The sequence below is a fragment of the Polyodon spathula genome, chromosome 5, assembly GCF_017654505.1.
Source record: "Polyodon spathula isolate WHYD16114869_AA chromosome 5, ASM1765450v1, whole genome shotgun sequence".
Taxonomy (NCBI): domain Eukaryota; kingdom Metazoa; phylum Chordata; class Actinopteri; order Acipenseriformes; family Polyodontidae; genus Polyodon; species Polyodon spathula.
This window is the reverse complement of record NC_054538.1, coordinates 40,840,789-40,860,463: the sequence shown is the minus strand read 5'-3', so window position 1 is coordinate 40,860,463 and position 19,675 is coordinate 40,840,789. Positions and strand designations below refer to the sequence as shown.

General features: G+C 34.7%; 1 protein-coding gene across 4 annotated transcripts in view; it reads right to left on the bottom strand.

Annotated features, from left to right (window-relative positions):
• Positions 1-6,639: 6,639 nt before the first annotated feature.
• Positions 6,640-19,675, bottom strand: part of LOC121315967 (ribosomal protein S6 kinase delta-1-like) — a 109,585-nt gene continuing 96,549 nt past the window's right edge. For all 4 annotated transcript variants that reach the window (XM_041250607.1, XM_041250608.1, XM_041250609.1 and 1 more), the window contains 3 exons: positions 12,148-12,230; positions 10,634-10,729; positions 6,640-8,717 (listed from right to left, as the gene is read on the bottom strand). In XM_041250607.1, the coding sequence (XP_041106541.1) occupies positions 8,616-8,717; positions 10,634-10,729; positions 12,148-12,230 (281 nt within the window). In that variant the 3' untranslated portion in view covers positions 6,640-8,615. The remainder of the gene's footprint in view (positions 8,718-10,633; positions 10,730-12,147; positions 12,231-19,675) is intronic.

Genomic DNA, 19,675 nt, shown 5'->3' with positions numbered 1-19,675 from the left:
AATGGAATACCTAATGTGATCGAGATCATTGACATGGATTTTGCCTAACGTATTTGTAATGTTGACAGACTCCCCCCACACTGTATGTACAGTGTACACTTTCACCTTCACATGGCTGTATGCACATACTTTAACATCTTATAAAACTGTTAAGTGTTCGGTGGCTACTTCTATTCATGTACAATGGCACATACTAAAATACATACAAAAGTAGACATAAGAAAATCAATTTCAACCAATATACATAGATGGCTTACCCCTCACCCCATCCAAAAAATATATAGAAAGTAATTATTTTTTTTAAATGTGCAGTCTGATTTTTACCCACACACCAGATAATTGTAAATCTGCATTGTCTATGTGACAAAATGTACAAGTTTAAATGAAGTTTACAAATTATACACAAAATAGTCCCATTATTTTTTATTTCATTTCCATTTGGCTGCTGCTTGATGGTGGGAGAGCCGTCTCGCTGTATGCTAGAAGTTTCCATAACAGCTAATTATGCTTCCATTCATTTTTCTTGATCTCGTTAACATGCATTTTGATTAACGAGTTCCCCTTATTTAGTCATTGAGACAGGAAGTGATGTATTGTTTGTGACCTGCGACAATTAAGCTTTTTAACAAGAAATGCACAATGCACTAGTTATTGCATGGATTTTAACAAATATATGTTACTTTAATGTAAAGCAATATTTTACACACTGTACTGATTGTATATCAGTCTGCACATAAATTTCAGTATTGTGAATACCCCAGTATTGCCCTACTGTATATGTGGGTACATCCACTGTAAACTACATTTAACTGACAAATATACCTCCTTTATTACCCAATAAGACATACAAAACTTAATCTGACAGAACAGCTGTGGTAAAACAAAGGTATCAGCCATATTAAGAGGTTGTAGAGGCCCCATTGTATGACCACTGTGCCTTATACTTTATAACCCCCTCGGTCACTGCATGAATAATTGTACCATATATAAGTTTGCCATCTATGCTATATTTTCTAATGGATGCATGTTTTTCAAAGTCTTGGCAGGGCAACTTCTTGAACCCCATAGTAAACCTTTCTAAAAATTGAATTTAAAAAAATGTAGGTGAAAGGGATAAATATGTATCTGTGACGCAGAAAGAGCAAAAAAAAACAAAAAAAAACAAACAGTTTTTTTGGTAATAAAATGATAATTTTAATATTCTTCTGGTCTACGTTATTTATTATTTGTGTCTGTTCGTATGAAGACTACAAACATACAATGTTTGAATAAAAGGCGTGGCCTCCCAAGCAAAGCCAAATTCCATTTAGCTTAACTGAACAAGAAGCAGCAGGGGAATCGTTTTAGTATCACCTCACCTTGAGCAACATCAATAAACCCAGTTCCTCCCTCCCCTACTTTCATTTTCATGAGAAACAAATCTATACCGCAATGCCCTGCTTGTGTTCCACTGGCATAAAAAGAGCCATCGACATACCATTCACTAACCTGCCAAACATCAGCCGCCATTAAAAATAACTGTCTCTGACAGTTTTAGAAGGATGTGATTTTAAAACCTTGCTTAGTAACTTTGACAAACCAGTCATTAGGAATCTTTTAGTGGCTTCAGCAGCACTGCCATTTGTACCGTAACTAAGGCTGTTAGCATCTGTTTTACTCCAAGCAAAGTCAAAAGGTGCAGAGCTTTGAGGAACTTCTTCATTCCCGGCAGGATTTTTCCTGTTACTTTGCATACTGAGAAATGTCACCTTTTTCAAGCAAGCTGTTACAGTGCTTTCTCCATGCCAAAACACAGAGCCTCAAAGGAAATGAATTAATCCTGCATTTTTAGTGATGGCTCTTAAAGGCGCTAGTTGCCTGAGGCACCTGAAGCTGAAGCTCAAGCAGCACAAGAAGTAGAAGTGATATAATGGTGTTGGAACCAAGGACTACGCCTCAAAGTCAAGCCTGGCTCCTAGTCGCAGAAAATCAACCTGCTGTTGAGTTCTTGCTTGTGGCCAACAGTTTATAAAGCATAGATGAGGACAAACGTATGATTTGGAAGACTGGTTGTCATAGCATAAAGGCAGCATATGTATGCAACTGCATACATCCTCTGCCTTTATGCTATGACAAAGTGGAAAACCAGTATATGTTGTTTATGCAGTATGTAAAATGAATACTGTGTCATGTACATATTGCATCCTACAAACTTATATAAAAGTGATCCTTTGATACATGTATGTAAATGTTGTTTTGTAGGAACATTTACTGTAATAGATGGAGGATACACTGTGAACACCGGATTGCCAAATAACCCAAGAGCCTCCAAAGTATTTTGTTAACTATGTATGGATGATAAAGTGTTAAAAACCTAAATTAAAACAGCTGAATTTGGTTGTTTATTTTCCTCAGATCAAGCTTTGCATCTGTTTAGCAATGTGTTGAATTTAGAACAGTGATTTGCCCGACCATTCAGTTATTGGATTTTCATAAATGCAAGATTAAAAAAAAAAAAAAATGAAATCCAGTTTAAAAAAAAAAAAGATATTAAAGTACTCAGCATAATCTATTATGAATACATTTTGTGATGCTAGACCTCTCAACTCAAGGCATTGTGTTACATAAATCTACCAATTTTATATGGCTGATTAAACTAAATTAACTACAACTTGCTCAATATAACAATTACTTATCTTGAATCTTGAAACCATTTAATGCACAACACTCAACATTATGTTAATTATTTATGTACAAATATGTACATTTTATTTGTACATATTTGTTTCCTGACCTTTTGTCAATTTATGACAGCTGTAAATATCTGAAGATGTCTCTAAATATTAATATATCTATCTTCAATTCCATTTAAGATATCTCTAATTGAATTTTAGATATCTTAAAATGACCTACAGATTACCTTAATGTACTTTGGAGAAATATAAGATAACCACAAACGATTTTCAGATATCTTGAAAGGAGGAAAGGAGAGATCTGTAAGCGGGTTTTTAGATATTTTAAATGTAATTGAATTGCCGATATCTGGAATTCATTTTAAGATATCTGTAGCTGATTTCAAGTTGTCCTAATGTAGTTCACAGGTAGTGCTGGTCAATGGCTGGCCACAAAAAAAAAAAAAAAAAAAAAAAAAAAAGTTTACATAAGAAAGATTAAAGGACTTAATATAACGTCAATACAGAGAAATAGGAGGACCGTTTTAATTGTGTGTAAATGTGTAACACATCACTGACCAGACCTTATTCCATCTGCTCCCAAAGTCACTTAATTGCTGACCACTCAAACAGTCTTTTGAGAATACGCCATGGAAAGCAAGGAAGAAAAATGACATGATGTTCTTATCAAAAGATTGGTCAGCACCACATTCTTCGGTTTAACAGACACATGCTGCTTTAAACAAAAACGAAAAATACTTGTACAATCTTTTTACTATCAATTAAATAGCACTGCTTTATTTTGAGGGGGTGGGGCATAACTCAATGAAGTTAACTATACATTGAAAGCACCTGCACCTAAAGAGCACCTGTCTATAGTAACTGCCTTTCTTTTTTGGCCCATTGTGCAGTGTATACTGGATATGATGGCCACCTGTTTGCAAAAGGCACTTTCCTTCAGTCCTGGCTGTGGGCCTTTACAGTCAAGTTTTACGTTAATCTAATTACATGACAAAAGGAGGACAAAAACGCAAGAAAACCCTTAGTCTATACTCATTAAGGCAATGACATAAGCTGCAGATAATGCCTATAGTTCTTAGACACAGTTTGTTGCTAACTTAAGGCTAAGCTAGTGTACTGTATGTAGAGAATCTGAGAAAACAAAATTATGTCTGTGAGCCATCTGGTATAAAGGGCATACAACAACAGGCTACGTGAATCAGAAGTTTTCCTAAGTGCGGATGGCTCAGTGCACACACCCCCCTCTGGGGTCCACAAGGTCACAGGTTTGATACCTGTCTCAGGTTAACTTACTGTTGTTTACTTTCCATCATAATACTGTTATATTGTCCAGCGCCCTGCTACGGCACACAAGAGCATTGTGTTCAGTGGGTATGCCAAAGTAGGGCGCTGTCTTTGCTGCTAGGAATGTTGAGGCTCCTTTGCCGGGACATGTCTGCAATGCAATTTATAAGAAAACCTCGGGGACCTATTTTTTTCTAGTCAGAAACTGTAAGTAAGAAACACATAGCACTTAAATATCAATGATTCTGAATACTCCTGTCATGTGATTCAAGTGAACAATATGTGGAAAAAGGATATTGTAACAAAAGGCCATGCAAAGTTTGATCAAATTCAGCAACTGCCTTTTTCCAGCAATCAATATATCTCAACAGATAGAGACCACAACAGAATATTTGATCCTCTGATGTAATTGGCAGAATAATGAGATTTAAAAAAAAAAAAAAAAAAAAGGTCAGGCTCATTTGGGATTCGAGATTTACTTGTCATGCTATGGATAACTTGGTAATCCTTACTGTCAAAAATCCAATATTAGAACCTTCATTTCAAAAACAAGACAAGGAGCCTGATCAGCACACTGGAGTGTGGATAATCAACAGAGATCACATTACACTACTTTAATTGAGAGCCATCATGTTACCTAATTCTTCAGGAAACACCTGTTTTACTATGAATTATGAGGATAAGAAAAGTACGGCTGATTTAATCAGTAGAGAAGGGAACACAAGTGTATAAAACATGTATAAATTCAAACAAAAACTGGAGAACCAATTACCTCTTTTACATGCAGAGCAGTTGGTCTTTGTACTGGTTTCCTGTACAACCTGCAAACACTGTTCTGACCGCATTTTATGGAAAACAGCAGTAAGTTTCAGAAGGCACTTAAAAAATGCTCTCCTATAAATATAGATTTTAAAAGATGTGGTAGTCTGCCATGTTTTCTTTTTTCTTCAGAATTGCTCTTAATTACCTTCTGTGATTATGTAATTCCAACACAACCTTTATTTATTTTTCTCTTGATCTGCCCTGGTCTGTATCAAATTAAATTTTTCAAAACACACAGATAAAAAGATATCTCAGATTTGATTTGAATATACTGTATCCGAATCGTAATCTATAACCTGTATACTACAGGTCATAAAGCAGCCAGGAAAACCCTAGCCACTGCTGGAGTCATTTAGAAGCCAAGCCATGCAGGTTGAATCTGAATCACATTAGTGTAAAACAAACACCAAATGAATAAGAACTGTACTTCAAGTGAACAGATCCAACTGGGAAAAGAATAAAGTGATCGATAGATACACGAGGAAGAAGCCATATCTAATGACATTAGTGTACTACCAGGTATGGTACAATGAATAGGATTTTCCAATGGCCCCCATGAGGATACGCTCAGCGGATACACTTTGAGAGCACTTATTAAGACACCCCACAGAAGGGTAATAACCCTCCAAAAGAAAACCCAGGCAGTGGATCTCTTGAGACACAAGTATGACGGGGGTATTTTTAGGAAAGCAATGAATCAAGCAGCAGCAGGGGTTTCTCAGATACTTCATTACATGCAGTATAACTTATGTCTATTGGAAGAACTAGTTATATTTATATGCACATCTGTTGTATATATGTTTACATTAATTAGTGGCACAATGTACCAATACCCCACCTTATACACTCTTGCAAACATAGGGGGCGTTTTGAAGCTAGTGCAAAAGCAAAAGGCATTTTTTGATTTACTGTAGAAGTGTTTTTCACGTTTAATGTAACTACCATAGGGTATTTTTGCAGAAATGTACTAGACCGTTGCAGATTTTCGGATGATTTTACCTACTTTGAATCAATTTATTTTTATATCAGTGCCATTTTTAAAGAATGTTGTATTTTAATATTGATCACATATCAGTACTAAACAACATACTGAGAACAAAAGTTGTTTAAAGATAAGCTTAGACAGGATTCAATATATATGGAAAAAAATAATAAATGGGGCAATAAAATAGTTAATTTCTGCAAATTGTAGTTCCATTACGTTTTGTAAAATGCAGCACTCTTGCTCCAACCTTCTTTATCAAGGTTCTTTTACAGATAAATCAAATTGTATTTTTACTCAGAGATTGTAGTTGGTCATTGGTGACTCATCTGCAAATATTAAGCAAGAAAAAGTATAGTAAATATAATGTATTTTAAGAAAACATTTAATTTAAATGGCAACCTTAATTTAATGCATAAGAAGTACAAAACTGACATTTACGTTTTTCTTTTAAATAGGATTCTGTAATGGTTTTAGATAGAGTTGGTTCTATTTAACACAGGAGTGGATCTTTAATAAATCGGAATGTGAGATTGTTCTGAAGGGCAGTGGTATTGAGATGAAATGCTATTTAAAGATCATTAAACTAGATCTTAGTGCACTGTGAAAATGAACTGTTGCAGCAATCCTATACCTCTGGTAAATCTTGATGGATGAAATGATTTTCACTATATGATGAAACTCCTGATATGCACAAGTTAGTTGCCTTCCAGAGACTACTGCTACAGCCAAAGTTTTGCATCACCTAGACTTTATGAAGCAAGATTTGTTAATTCTACAGAGCGATGCAAAACTTTTGGCCATAGCTATAGTTTACCAGGACAATGGCTTGTAACCCAATGGCTTGTCATTGCTGGGTAGTATTATCCAAGCCCCGGGGCAGCTCCACCACTCTGTCTTGCCAGTTACTGTCAAGCAGTGATACTCAGAAGTGCTCTTGTCAGCAGCTGTGAGTGTCAGCATCACTGTCACTGTGATTTAATCCAGTCAGCCACTGGTCACAAGGCTCGGGTTTTAACACCAGCCTGCCGCTGCTACTCTCCTTTCCCATTCAAAAGTGACACACACTTTTCATTCATACATTTATTGAGATTTAAATGTAACTTTTAAGACTGACTACTGCTCCATGTAGTGTGTTTAGTACAATAATTAGCAAATAATAATAATACCAAAAATACAGATATACCACTGTGACAGTACATACATATTTAGTTAATTACTATAAAGCTCAGCTGTGTTACAATGCCAATTGCACAGTCACTATTTTGTATACAATTATTACTAATAGAAGTTATATACAGTCATGTACAAGGTGCACAACATTTTTACAAAAGGTCCTGTGACATGATGAGTGTCATTCATTACAATGGATGTGCCAATTTGCAGATTTGTGTCTTCTCCCCTTACATGTTTTCAAAGAATCTGGTTAATTATACCAAGGTGGCAATTTCCTATATGCATTCAGATAGTGGCTACACCTCCCTCTACAGAGAGTAGGCTAGCGATTAGGATACTTTACACTTGTGGTTGGTTGAATTGGCTGCCATTTAAAGCAGATAATTGGAGGGATGTATTAAATAAATGGCCATTTGTAATCAGAACTGACTCCAAAGAGTAATATAGCTGAAAGGTCTTTTTGATCTAGATTCTGAAAGAGATGAAACATAGTTAAACAGATAAAATACTTGTGATTGTATTGATAAAATAAGAGGGGTCTACATTGACAGGCTGTTAAGTATCATTTTAATTGAAATCGCACCATCAGAACTGCTTACTTGCTCTAATGTAGTTTTGTCTACATTCCAGTTAACTTCACCCCTAGGGCAAATCGTCAACAAGAAGGCTTAAAGGTAGCAACCAATCCCAATTGACAGGTTTCTTTCCATTGAATCCAAACATGTTAAAAAAGAAGCCACATACTGCTAGACCTTAGTTACCAAAACTACCACACATTTCAATTAGTGCTGCACACCCCACTGTTCCTATTGTGTTCATAAGTGTATACAGGAGTTTAGACATTCACCCCTCTGCACATCTTTATAAAAAAAAAAACAATCCAATATTTTACAATAAGATGCCTGTCATAATGTATATAGACAATGATAATTTCTCATGCAATTAATATCCATTTAATGTTCTGTCTGTTTTTCATTACATTTCTTGACAATTATTATTTTTTTAATTAAGCAATCCTATGAAAGTAATGTACTCGCTATACAGGAAGTGCTCCCTGCAACTAAAGGTAGGGACTATTTTTTGCCACAAAATTTAAAGCCTACTTTACTACTGTTGTATAAAGAAGTCTGTATTTTTCAAATGAACTCTGCAGTCTACAAACTTATATACAGAATTATACAGAACAGATATGAAAGGGAAATTAATCTCATTATAAAATGTACATGGCAGATACTAACCCTTTAAGAAATGGTACAGATTAATTTGCCTGTGGCACAGGAACATCTGTGTTTACATCTTTAAATCTGTACAGTGAAACATGTCAACTTTTTTTTTTTTTTTTTTTTTTACAATTTCAAAGTGAGTGTTCAATTGATAGGCTGTAGTTATATTAATTTCTTTAAAAAACATTTTAAAAGTCTGGTATTGTGTTCTTAGGATGTTGAGCTGTATGCAGTATTTCTGCATAATTTAAAAGTATCTTAATAGTACACTTTGTTACTTCAGAACTCAAGCAAAACCCAGACTAAACAACGTCATTGGTGCAATATTAAAATGACACAGATAATAGCATATTTATCCATGTGTTCTCCTGTGAAGCTATGGAAGGTTGCATTTCTATCTGGCTTAGTTCATCAACTGGGGCTGATGATACACTGTTATCCAAGAAAACTCCTCAGCTAGTTTGGCCAGTCCACCCTGCTGAAGAACGGATGAGCTTTGATCTCCTCCACCCCGGCTACTCCTGCTCCGAGTCTCTCAATGGGGTTAAACTGTAAAAGCTTTGGGAAAATAAAACACATAGTTCAGTGAGAAGTGAGCTATTCTCAGTACACAGCTGGCCATGTACAGTATGTGACTTCTACTGGGGCATCACACAACAATAATCATGTATCATGAAACACAGTCTACACAGCATACACAGTATACATATACAAAATATAAGAATGATGTATGGAAGTAAGGACAAAGGGACAAGTTCCTCCCTAAATCCCTAGATTTTGAAGGTAAACAACTGGGTATAAGTAAGACCTTGGTATGGGTCTGAAATATCACACTTTTCCTAAATAATGTAGTCTTCTTTGAATAACATTGCATATCATTTTCTGTTTTAGCCATCACATCCATGTGCCTTTTTAAAACTAAAAAGTTAAAAGGCCCCATGTTGCCTCTACAGATTTCTTTTATTGTCTTCTCTCTAAGTACAGCTGGAGAAATTGGGTATTTCCTACATCTACTGGAGGCCGTGTTGTAGGGGGGCAGGTTATTGGTTACACTCGGGTGTTTCTGCTGTACTGAAGTGGTAGAGAAAGAAAGTCTTTGAATAATGTGAATAGTAATGTTCTTGGCCAGCTCATTAGCTAAATTAGTTTCATTTTCCTTTCTTTTTTTTACATCAACAGCTGGGACCTGTATTTAAGTGCTTATTGAATCTTCATTCTGATAGCTGACATATTCAGCTATCAATATGACATGTTATAGCAAGCTTATTGAGTTATGGATAAATAACACACATCCCTTAACCGTACTGTATATCACTAATTCATATTTACATATTTTTGTGGCCTATTTGTTGTAGTTATTTTGAATCAAATTGAACCTGAATGTTTTACAGACTAAATGTATTCAATATTATTTAGGGTTTTTTTTGTCTGTATGCGTGTGTGTATGCGTGTGTGTATGTGTGGTGGGGGGGGGGCAGGTTAAAGTGATGGCTCTATTTTGATTATGAGATGCCCCCACCCACACCAGGAAATGTATTCATTGTTATAATTAAATGAGTCATTTTATTAGAATACAGCTTGCATTAGTTAAATGTCTGATCCCTGGGGTTCTGTTTTTAATTAGTAAGGGGCCTTTCATAAGCATTCATAATGGAATTAGTTACAAAGTGAACATACTGTATAGAACTCTTGATGCTAGTCTCTCCCAGTTCATATTGTTACTGGAAGGGCTTCATGGAACGCATTATGTGTGGGGGTACTTTATTACTAAGATTTCTTACAAAAAGCAAAATAAATAAATAAATCAATAAATAAATAAACAAATAAATCAATAAATCAAATCACATTCTTTGAGTCTGCACTGACAAATTCAAAGGCTCTGCTTAATCCCTTCAACCCATGAAGGAAACATTCAGGCAACTGTTCAAGCAACTGGTTGAATGTGACAAGAATTTTTTTAAAACAATGGTTTTGATGATGTTCCCACCTCTTTATATGGGGAAAATGGCCCCTACCTCTAGCTGCGTTTCAATTGAATTTATTCTTTGGTACTTCTTGATTATTGTGCTGATTGTGGATCTGCTGCTTTACCAAAATGCTCTTCTTCAATTGCTTAAGGGTTGTTTTTTTTTATATATATATATATATATATATATATATATATATATATATATATATTATATATATATATATATATATATATATATAAAAAAAAGATGGTTTGTTAAACTACCAGAAATTATGTATTTTGGTCTTTGTTGTATTAATTATGGCTAACACATTTTTTAAAATTATCTTCATGTCAGATGTCAATACTCTTGTATGCGACAGTAGCCTTGGAACAGATACATACAGAACAAAGTTAACCATCATCTATACGTTCACAGCATTTACAATCAGATGATAAAATGATTGAATGAAATGAGTAGGGGATCTTATCTTTAAATCATGAGTCTGTAAGCTTGCTTGCTTACCTGCTGTACCAAAGATTTGGCCTTCTCTGAAACGTAGTCTGGCATGTTTAGAGATGTGTGCCTATTGATTCCTGCAGGATGGCACTGATACAGTGACTAGAAAAGAAAACAAAGGCAGGAAGTTAATTCTTAGCTACATGAAAACATAAAACTTGCAATCTACTACAAGCATAAACTAGCCTCTGAAAACAGGAGCTCCTAAACCTACTGACAACTAAAACACTGGTACAGAAGTTTAAACCTATTACTTTTTAAGAAGGACCAAATTGATGTTTTTTTACTCTCACTATGGTAAACATTATACTTCAGTTACAGTTAATAGTGGTTACAGCTAATGTCATTAAGTGAAGCTTACCTTACATTGCAAGACATTGCTGTACAAGCATCAGGAAATGGGTCATCTGTCACTTCTCTTGTTCAACCTTTCTTGCATAACTTTAAAAAATTTGCTTTTTTGTAACTCAATGTGTGAAGGTCTACCAAAATAAGTACAAAACTGCTGTCAACTTTCACCTTCATGGCCATGCATCATCCAGGAGGAAGCCAACCTTTATCATGAAATTCCTATGCCATGCAATAACCTATATATGGAGTATTCTTTAAACTTTTTGGCTGCACTAGGTGCTGTTACTGGAGATTTTGTAGGGTTAAAGCCTGGTATGACAGGACAGTAGTGTATTTCCCTGTGGATTAATGCAGGGAGGAAATTGACAGTGAAAATTTAATTAAAAAAATGTATTTTTTACTCTGGCATATAACGTGGAACTATATGTGAAGCACAGTGATTGGTAGTTTAGATAGAATTTATTGCTATTTTAAAGTTGACATGAAAAAGTGTTTTTTTGTTTTGTTTTTTGCAGGCTAGTAAAACTATGCAGATATGTATTACTACACAAAAAAGGGCCATTACAGATGCAAACAATAACACTGCATAGAATAGCTCTGCCAAAAGTTATGTTCAGTAATGCTTCATGTAATTATTAATATCTTTAAAAATGTTGCAGTGCAGTTCACAAACATATTGATCACAAGAGTGAATTGTAAAGGTTGAAATTAAATATTACAATATTTTAAATATGAATAGACACTGAATAGATCTGACTATTTACAGCACTAGCATCCAGAGTCTCTCACATATGCACACAGTACATAAAGCTCTATTTATATTTAACAAAAATAAATGTTTTTTGGAAAAAGCAATTTGCCAATCCACCTGTCTACAAAACTGCCAACTATACATTTATGGGGACTTCTCAAATGCTAGTTAATTCAAGAAGCACATTAGCTGGAGTTAGCTGTCTGCACCAGTGTGAAATAAAATCAGTTATTATTCACTGGCAAGCTGTTGACTTGATTTCATATCCTTCACTCAATTCTTCACTCAGTTGCTTTATTGAGAAAATAAATGGCAATCATAAGGCTGGACACCTGGTAAGGCACTTAGGACCAAGTTAAGAAGGGCTGGTATATCAGCCGTTGTATCATTTCAAAATCATTACTTATGCAAAACTTACCTTTCCAGAAAGAAGTTCAAACAAAAGGGAACCCAAACTCCACCAATCACATGCTTCAGTTTCTTCACATATGCTTCCAACTTCTAAATATGGAGAAGAAAGAAGTAACAACCCAGGAATTAAGTCAGGGAACAAAATATTTATAGTCTATTTTTTAAATATTTTTTAAATTGAGATACTGGGTAAGTGAGTAAAGTACAGTCTTGATTGCCTTTTCGGCACAATGTAGCCTATTACAGTGTTATATTAAAGGAAACTGCCCTCTGAAAGGCTTCAGTGTAGATACATTTCTGCAATTATGTCTTTGTTAGCCATTGATACAATATTTCTCACTCTCCTCTATCTGGAAAAAAAGCTTTAAATGCAGTATGACAAGTCTACCCAAGATAACAGTGCAAAATATTGTATATAATGGGGATGTTTCATTCTTGTTGGTATACAGAGATTTCAAACCTGTAACAGCTGTTTACCATAAAAACTAAATTTTGATATCTTGCCTACATTAATTTTTTCCCCTAAAAAATGAACACTTAGAAAATTTCAACTGCTTTTATTGTATTAAAAACAAAACCAACAAAAAAAAACCCACATACAATGAACATTAATCCTCATTCCCAGATATACTGATTGGGTTTCTGTATCTGTCTTCCCCACATTCTGAAACCTAATAACATCTGTGTAGACAACACTGTTAACAACATACTTCATGTAGCATATCACTGCCTCAGTAAGGGAACTCTCTGCAGAACTGACCGAGGTAACCAACAAATATTTAGCAGTTGTCATTCTGGCTAACTGGGCATGTTTAGAATTTTCCCCACATTTAATCCTTTTGCCTCGTCCAGGTCACACCTTCATTCAAAATCAGAATATGGTCATGCATGCTTTACAAGGGAGTGAGCTGTTCTAAAAAGTACTTTTAGTTTTAAAATGAGAGGTGTTTAAAAATCATTTACCCAGATATTGCTGGCAAGGGCTATCATGTGGGCATTACAAATCAAATGTACTGAATTTGGCAGTAAACCTTGAAGAATGTCATTGTATGCCTTGATCATGTAACTGGCACTACTGGAGACAAATCCAGTCACATTATTAAAATTAACTTCAAATGCGTTTAAACATTTCACAACACCCTGTACCACCGATGAGTAATTCACAGAGGGCAGATTAACTGTATCGACTAATATTACTTTCAGTTCAAAGGTATTCGATAGTCCTTGGAAAGATATATGCAAAACAAACTGATCTTTTGCATTTGTAGACTCATCAGTAACTACAGATACATTGACCACCTAGCGGTGGGAGGAATGAACTGCAAACTAAGAAAGCAGGCCGTGTAAAACACAGGACCTTACCAATGAAATGTGGAAATTGCCGTTATTTTACTGGAAAAAAAAAAAAAAAAAAAAAACATTTTGAATACTATTCATGGGAACATACGAGCACTGTAAAAATGTGTTTGTTTTTTTTCTTTTTGAAATAACTATTTTAGGCGGCTCATCTAGGCAGGAGGACTTGTGTGTATGCTTGCTTGCAAGCAGTGTTGCCTGGCTTATCACTGTGTAGTCTCCCAAGAGCCTGTTTATCCACTGCTCAGGGGGAAGACACTGTCATCTTAAACAATAAGGATCTAGATACATATTAAGCTTTAGTCCTCCACAAGGACTGTCTACTGTAAAATAGTTCTATAGGTCACACTGCTGCAAAAGTCACTCCCCCCTTTTTGAGACTTAAACATTAGATAAAAAACCTTTTTTGTGTTTAAAATTCTTTTTTTTTTCCCCTTTCCTACATGCTCAACACCGATAAATAAAGAAAAACACACAGGTTTAGTTTCAAAATAACCATTGTTTGCAACATTTTATTCCGTTAATAATTTTGTTGTTGTTGTTGTTTTTAGTTAAACTGCTAATAGAAACTATTCTGTTTTTCAAAATTATTGGTTCAAGTCAATTTAAGTACAATGTCAAAATACATAAAAATATGGGTATAGCACTACTGCTGTAAATTCCAGTAGTAACAGTGTAAACCACTGACAAGTGGTACGTGAATAGATTTAAAAAGTAATTATTAACAGAGCACCAGTAAGTACAATCAAGTTACACATCCTACATCACATCTGTACTAACCTATTTTATTTGCGCTTATTAGGTAACCAAACACTTCAAGAACATATCTTTGTGTTACTTAACATTTCTTTCCAAAACCGTACATCGACAATATAATTCCAGCTGCATTGGCTTTTACAAATGTGTTGTATTAATTAATTTTAAAGAAAAGTATTAAACAGTGTTGCTTGCATCAATTAAAAAAGCAAAAAAGAACAAAACAATAAATTAAACAGTGCACCATCTAATAACCAGTTAACAAAACAAACTTAGTGTTGCATACAGTGCAGTACAATTGCGTTAAACTTGAAGCTGCACAATAATACAATCATTTTGTTTTCTTAATCAATACCATAACCACACACATACTTTGCAAGTGTACCACTACACTGCACTGACACAAAGAACAAGCTACGGTATATATTAAAGTCATTAAAAGTACTCAATTCAAACTAAAGGTTTTCTACATCGGGCCATAAACACTTTCCTCCTCATCAGTTTGTTTTTCTTTTGCCATATTTTTAAATTTGTTTTCATGTCCAGTCACATCCTGTTTTTTCAGCATTGTGATTTCCATGCTTTTGGCAAAGCCAACAACGCGCAATTGTTGTGTGTGTAGCTTTTTCATTTTTTGTCTGACTGTCCTACTTTATCCTGTCTCAAAGACACCTGCATTATAATATTTAATTGTAGTGCAATTGCAACATATACAAGACTTGATAAGTTTACTCAGCTTTCTGACCAATAGCTGTTTGCTTCAGATTCCAGGGGCGGGTTCAGTCTGAATGTTGACAGATCATTGGCTATGGAGGGTGGGAATAAGGAAATTCATAGAGACTGGCAGCTATTGTGTTAACAGTGAAGCAGTATAGCTGTGATGTGTTATATTCTGAAGATTGATAACTTTTACCACTTTTTTTTCTCCACGTACGCATGCGTCTGGGTCGAGATGAAGTCAGTCAAGAGTCTGAAAGCTTGCATTTCACAGTCAAAACGACTAAAGGTATTGAGAGTAACAAATTAAAACTTTTAATTAGAACAGTGGTTTTGTGTTTCTAGCTAGCTACCTGAATGCCGCAGATACTGAAAAAAAACAAATCAGGCTGTTGACAGTTAAGTTTGTGTGAGACATATCTGTGGCTGTAGTAATCTCACTGTGACACTGGTACAGCAGTTTAACAGACACACTGGTGCATACATCACACTGGTGTATTAGTGGCTCCTGCCTTTTTAGGGCCCCCAAAACATGCCTTGAAAATTGACTTTTATGGTAACTTGAGTGCATAGTGAATAAGCCACCACACTGTCATTGCAATAAAATAATTTTAGAACTGTTGCCTCCTGAACGAAGCCATACTTAAAAGAAATCACCGTGGCAAAATGGAAACAGCAAACTTTGAGTAAAAAAATAAATCAACTGATCCTGCTAGTGTATTCATGCAAGAAAAGCTGTCTGAGAAACCGAAAGATCTTACGCATTTTCTGGGAAAAAGCATGAGCAGACATGAATTGATTGAAACTGATAACCAATTTGAAAAGGCCCTATTAAATCCTTCCCTAAGTGAGTTTTCTTCAGGTAGAACACAAGAAGACTGCATCGAGGGAGGGCAAGTTACAGCTCTGCAATGAGAAAGCAATCCAAATGTGCTGTTGTGGCACACTCATCCTCTCAAAGGAAAATTAAAAGCAATTGAGCTTCCTTAGTGGGAACTGGGAGATACTTGTTCCAACAGTACTGCAAAAGGCCAATACAGCCTGTCAATAATAACATTGGGAAAGAAGAATTGGCAAAATCCCAATAGGAGATGCAAAAGAGATTAGAACTGTGTTTGTTATCGTCATTTTATTCTACAATTACTATGATTAAATTGTCATAAAACTGGCATTTATTGAACAAGTCTAACAAAGACAAATAGACAACTAGAAAACTAGAATTAGCTGCTGCTAACAGATGGCCACTCTGTTTTTTTTTTTTTTTCAATGTAGAATTGATCAACTTAAAAATCTAACTGCTTTAAATAGCGTTTTGGAACTTGGTTGTATCTAGTCCTTTTCCAAATACCAGCTTATTTTGCAACAATTTGCCTTTGTGACTGTTCTGGAAATTACGTTGATGTTATAGAATTTGACAGAGTTAGAAACCTGTGATCCAGCTGCTCTTAAAACAGGGTTTTGGACATTGATTTAAAAAAAAAAAAAAAAAAAAAGCAAAAAGTTTCTATGGTTTCTGAAGAACTTTAATATTCCCCAGTGTTCTGAAAAAAAAGCACATCAATTCCAAGATACTACTGTAGAATGAATTTTCAGTATGAATTTACACTGTTTGGAAAAATTATTTCACTGTTGTATTCAGCGATAATAAAAAGCTTTGCACAACGCATATCTTGCAAAATATTACTGAAACATGAGCGCAAAAAGACGGGAAATTCAACTCTGCAGCTGCACATTGAAAAGTGATGTATTCGTCCTCGCTGTTTTAAAAAACATAGCCAACCAAATGATTGAGAACAATGTTTTTATTTATTTACGTTTTAACTGAAAACCGGGCATAATCTACACGGAAGGCAATTTGTGCAGATGGTCGGGTCGGGTCGGGTCGGGTCGGCAAATATTTCAAAAGTCCTGGCCTCCGGTTGGGTTTTAAATTTAGTCCCAAGCAGAGCTCTATTACGCGTTATTAAGGCACATTTGTCTTGTCAAAATTAGACTACTTTTTTTTTTTTAGCCAGCATTGTTTTAAATCTAGCATTCACGTAAATGCATATCTTTCTCATCCATGCTCATTCAACTGCTTGTGTTCACTGTTCAGGAAAAAAAAGTAGCACACTTCATTGAATACTCCTAACTTGGCTGGAATGACTAAATTAAAACTAGTGTTCCGCATTTCTAGTTTATTCAGAATTGTACTGAAAAACTACAGGATTTTCTTTTAACTGGATGTCTTTTTTACCTATTTATATCAGATTTTTGTTTATTATTCAATATTACTAGTACTATTTTCTAGGAAATACACACTAATTTGATTAAAATGCTGTTTTATTTTGACTTCAACATTGTAATAAGCAGCCCTACACTGTATCCTAGGATACAGCAGATGTTTAGACATCAGAGGATCAAATAATGTTCAACTATGGGTATCTGTCACTTCACTACCACCTGATTATGTTGACCAATCAAAGTCTAATTATTTTGGCAATTGCTGGGGGTAGTAACTACTAGCTTGATCAAAAACTAAATTGAAATACTTACACGAAAATATAGATGAGGAATGGGGAGAACACGTACATCACTTTATGAATATTCAAAAGAAAATGAATGTTTCGAAGTATACACAAAGCAAAAATAGCAGAAGTGGGTCCGATGAGGCAGAAGATGCATAGCACTGCAAATACTTCTGCATTGAGGTACATGTTCACGCTGACAGTAAAGGAACATACTGAGAAATAGGTGACACATTAAACTAAAACAAGAAAGCGAACAGAGACAAGCAATCCATGTATGTGGCTTTTAAACACGCTTTAATAAAGAGAGAGCAGAATGACTGTGCTAATGAGTTTGACAGAGCGCTGTGCTTGGCTAGACAGCCACTGTTTATTGCAGAGGTATGTATTGATTGTCCATCAGTTAAAACACTGCCTAACACCAACAATCTTAATCGTACATATATGACAGAAAATGGTGATGCTTTAGTTGGTAAACTTACATGGAACGCATTGATGGAAATGTCCAGTGTGATTTTTGACACGTCTTCCGATGGCTTGCACCACCCAGTTCTGTCAATTTTATTTTATTTTTATGATTTCAAGGTGAATAAACCCGGCCTGTTTTGTGCTGATGTCATGTTCATACCTCCTGTAGATAGTATTTCCACCAGCACAGCGATTGCCCAAACATTCGCAAAGCACCTGTTAACTTGGGAAAATGTGGCTTCGACTTGCAGATTCTGCTTTATCAGACATGCCAGGGACATTAAACCTAACCAGAAACCAGAACTGCTACACATCATATTCCACATGTAAAGTGTGTATAATGAAATTGTTGATGGGGGGCTAAAGATGGCTAAAAGTTAATTTTGTTTAAAAATGGGTTTAATAGGGTATAAAATTATATAACCTTTTACTTTGGTAAATTTTTGATCAAAGTCGTGAGAGTAAAATATTATATTTTAATACACGATGTCATAACAGTCCCCATATATATATATATATATATATATATATATATATATATATATATATATATATATATATATATATATATATATACACCACTCCGATCGACGTAGGCTAGCTGCATATAGTAACAGTTAAGGTGAAAAAAAAAGAGGCTATATTTGTAGCTTGAATTTTGAACTGTACCGTAATGATCTATTTCAGCTCCATGTTATGACATGGTTTTATTCAGCCAGGTTTAATATCTCACAAGACTATAGGCCAAAAGGAAATTCTCATAACACTACTTGTGGAAATAATATGTACAGTCTGTTCTGACGCAGTCATATTTAACCAAAATGCTATAAATCCTAACAATTGTGCATCACCGATCCTGTTTAATTTACACATCACAGATGTCTTTAGCCCTCAGCTATGCTTTAAATGAGAAGTTACCTCCACCTACTGTTACATTGAGATATATTTATATTTTACCAAAAAGGGAATGACCATTTTGACTTCCAGTTGTCACAGTATAAAAATTAGAAGAGCAGAGAAAAGGTAAGAATTCAGCCACAAGATATTTTTGTTTCCTAATATACACTGAACACACTCAGAAAAAAAAAAAAAAAAAAAAAAAAATCTTCAAAATATTAAATTGAATAGAAAGGTATATATTTTTTTGTAAAATAAATTTTTAAAAAAGTCACTCAAAACAAAGTAAAACATCTCAAGTGTGAAGTTTTGAGGCAAGTGAAGGTTCAAATTTCACTTTTCAGAAAGAACAAATAATCAAGGACCCTGAACTTGCTATTGTGAGTTTTGCTAGCTATCAAACGTGGTGGATTTGTTCTATTAATGAATCTTATTTAAAAAAGCAGAAACAATGAGTCAGCTGCAATGTACAGTACATTCATTTAAGCTGTCTGTTTTTTATTGTAAAACTGTAATGCTCATTTAGCCAGGTTTTTTAACCCACAATAGTTTGATGGTCTTTGGTTTATTTTTTTAAATGTATGCATCTCACTCAAACAATTTTCTTTCCCACTGAATATTCATATTGTGGAAAATAAAATAGTACAAATCCTTGCATTGTTAATACCGTATCATTGATATAATCTGTAGTTAAAAAAAAAAACACAAATAAAAACTGAAAATCTTTGTGTCAATTATATTAGCCATTAAACTCTTCAGTACATTTATATGACAAAGACTGTAGAATATTGTGCTACAGTGTACAAATCACATTATTACTATTATGCTATATGT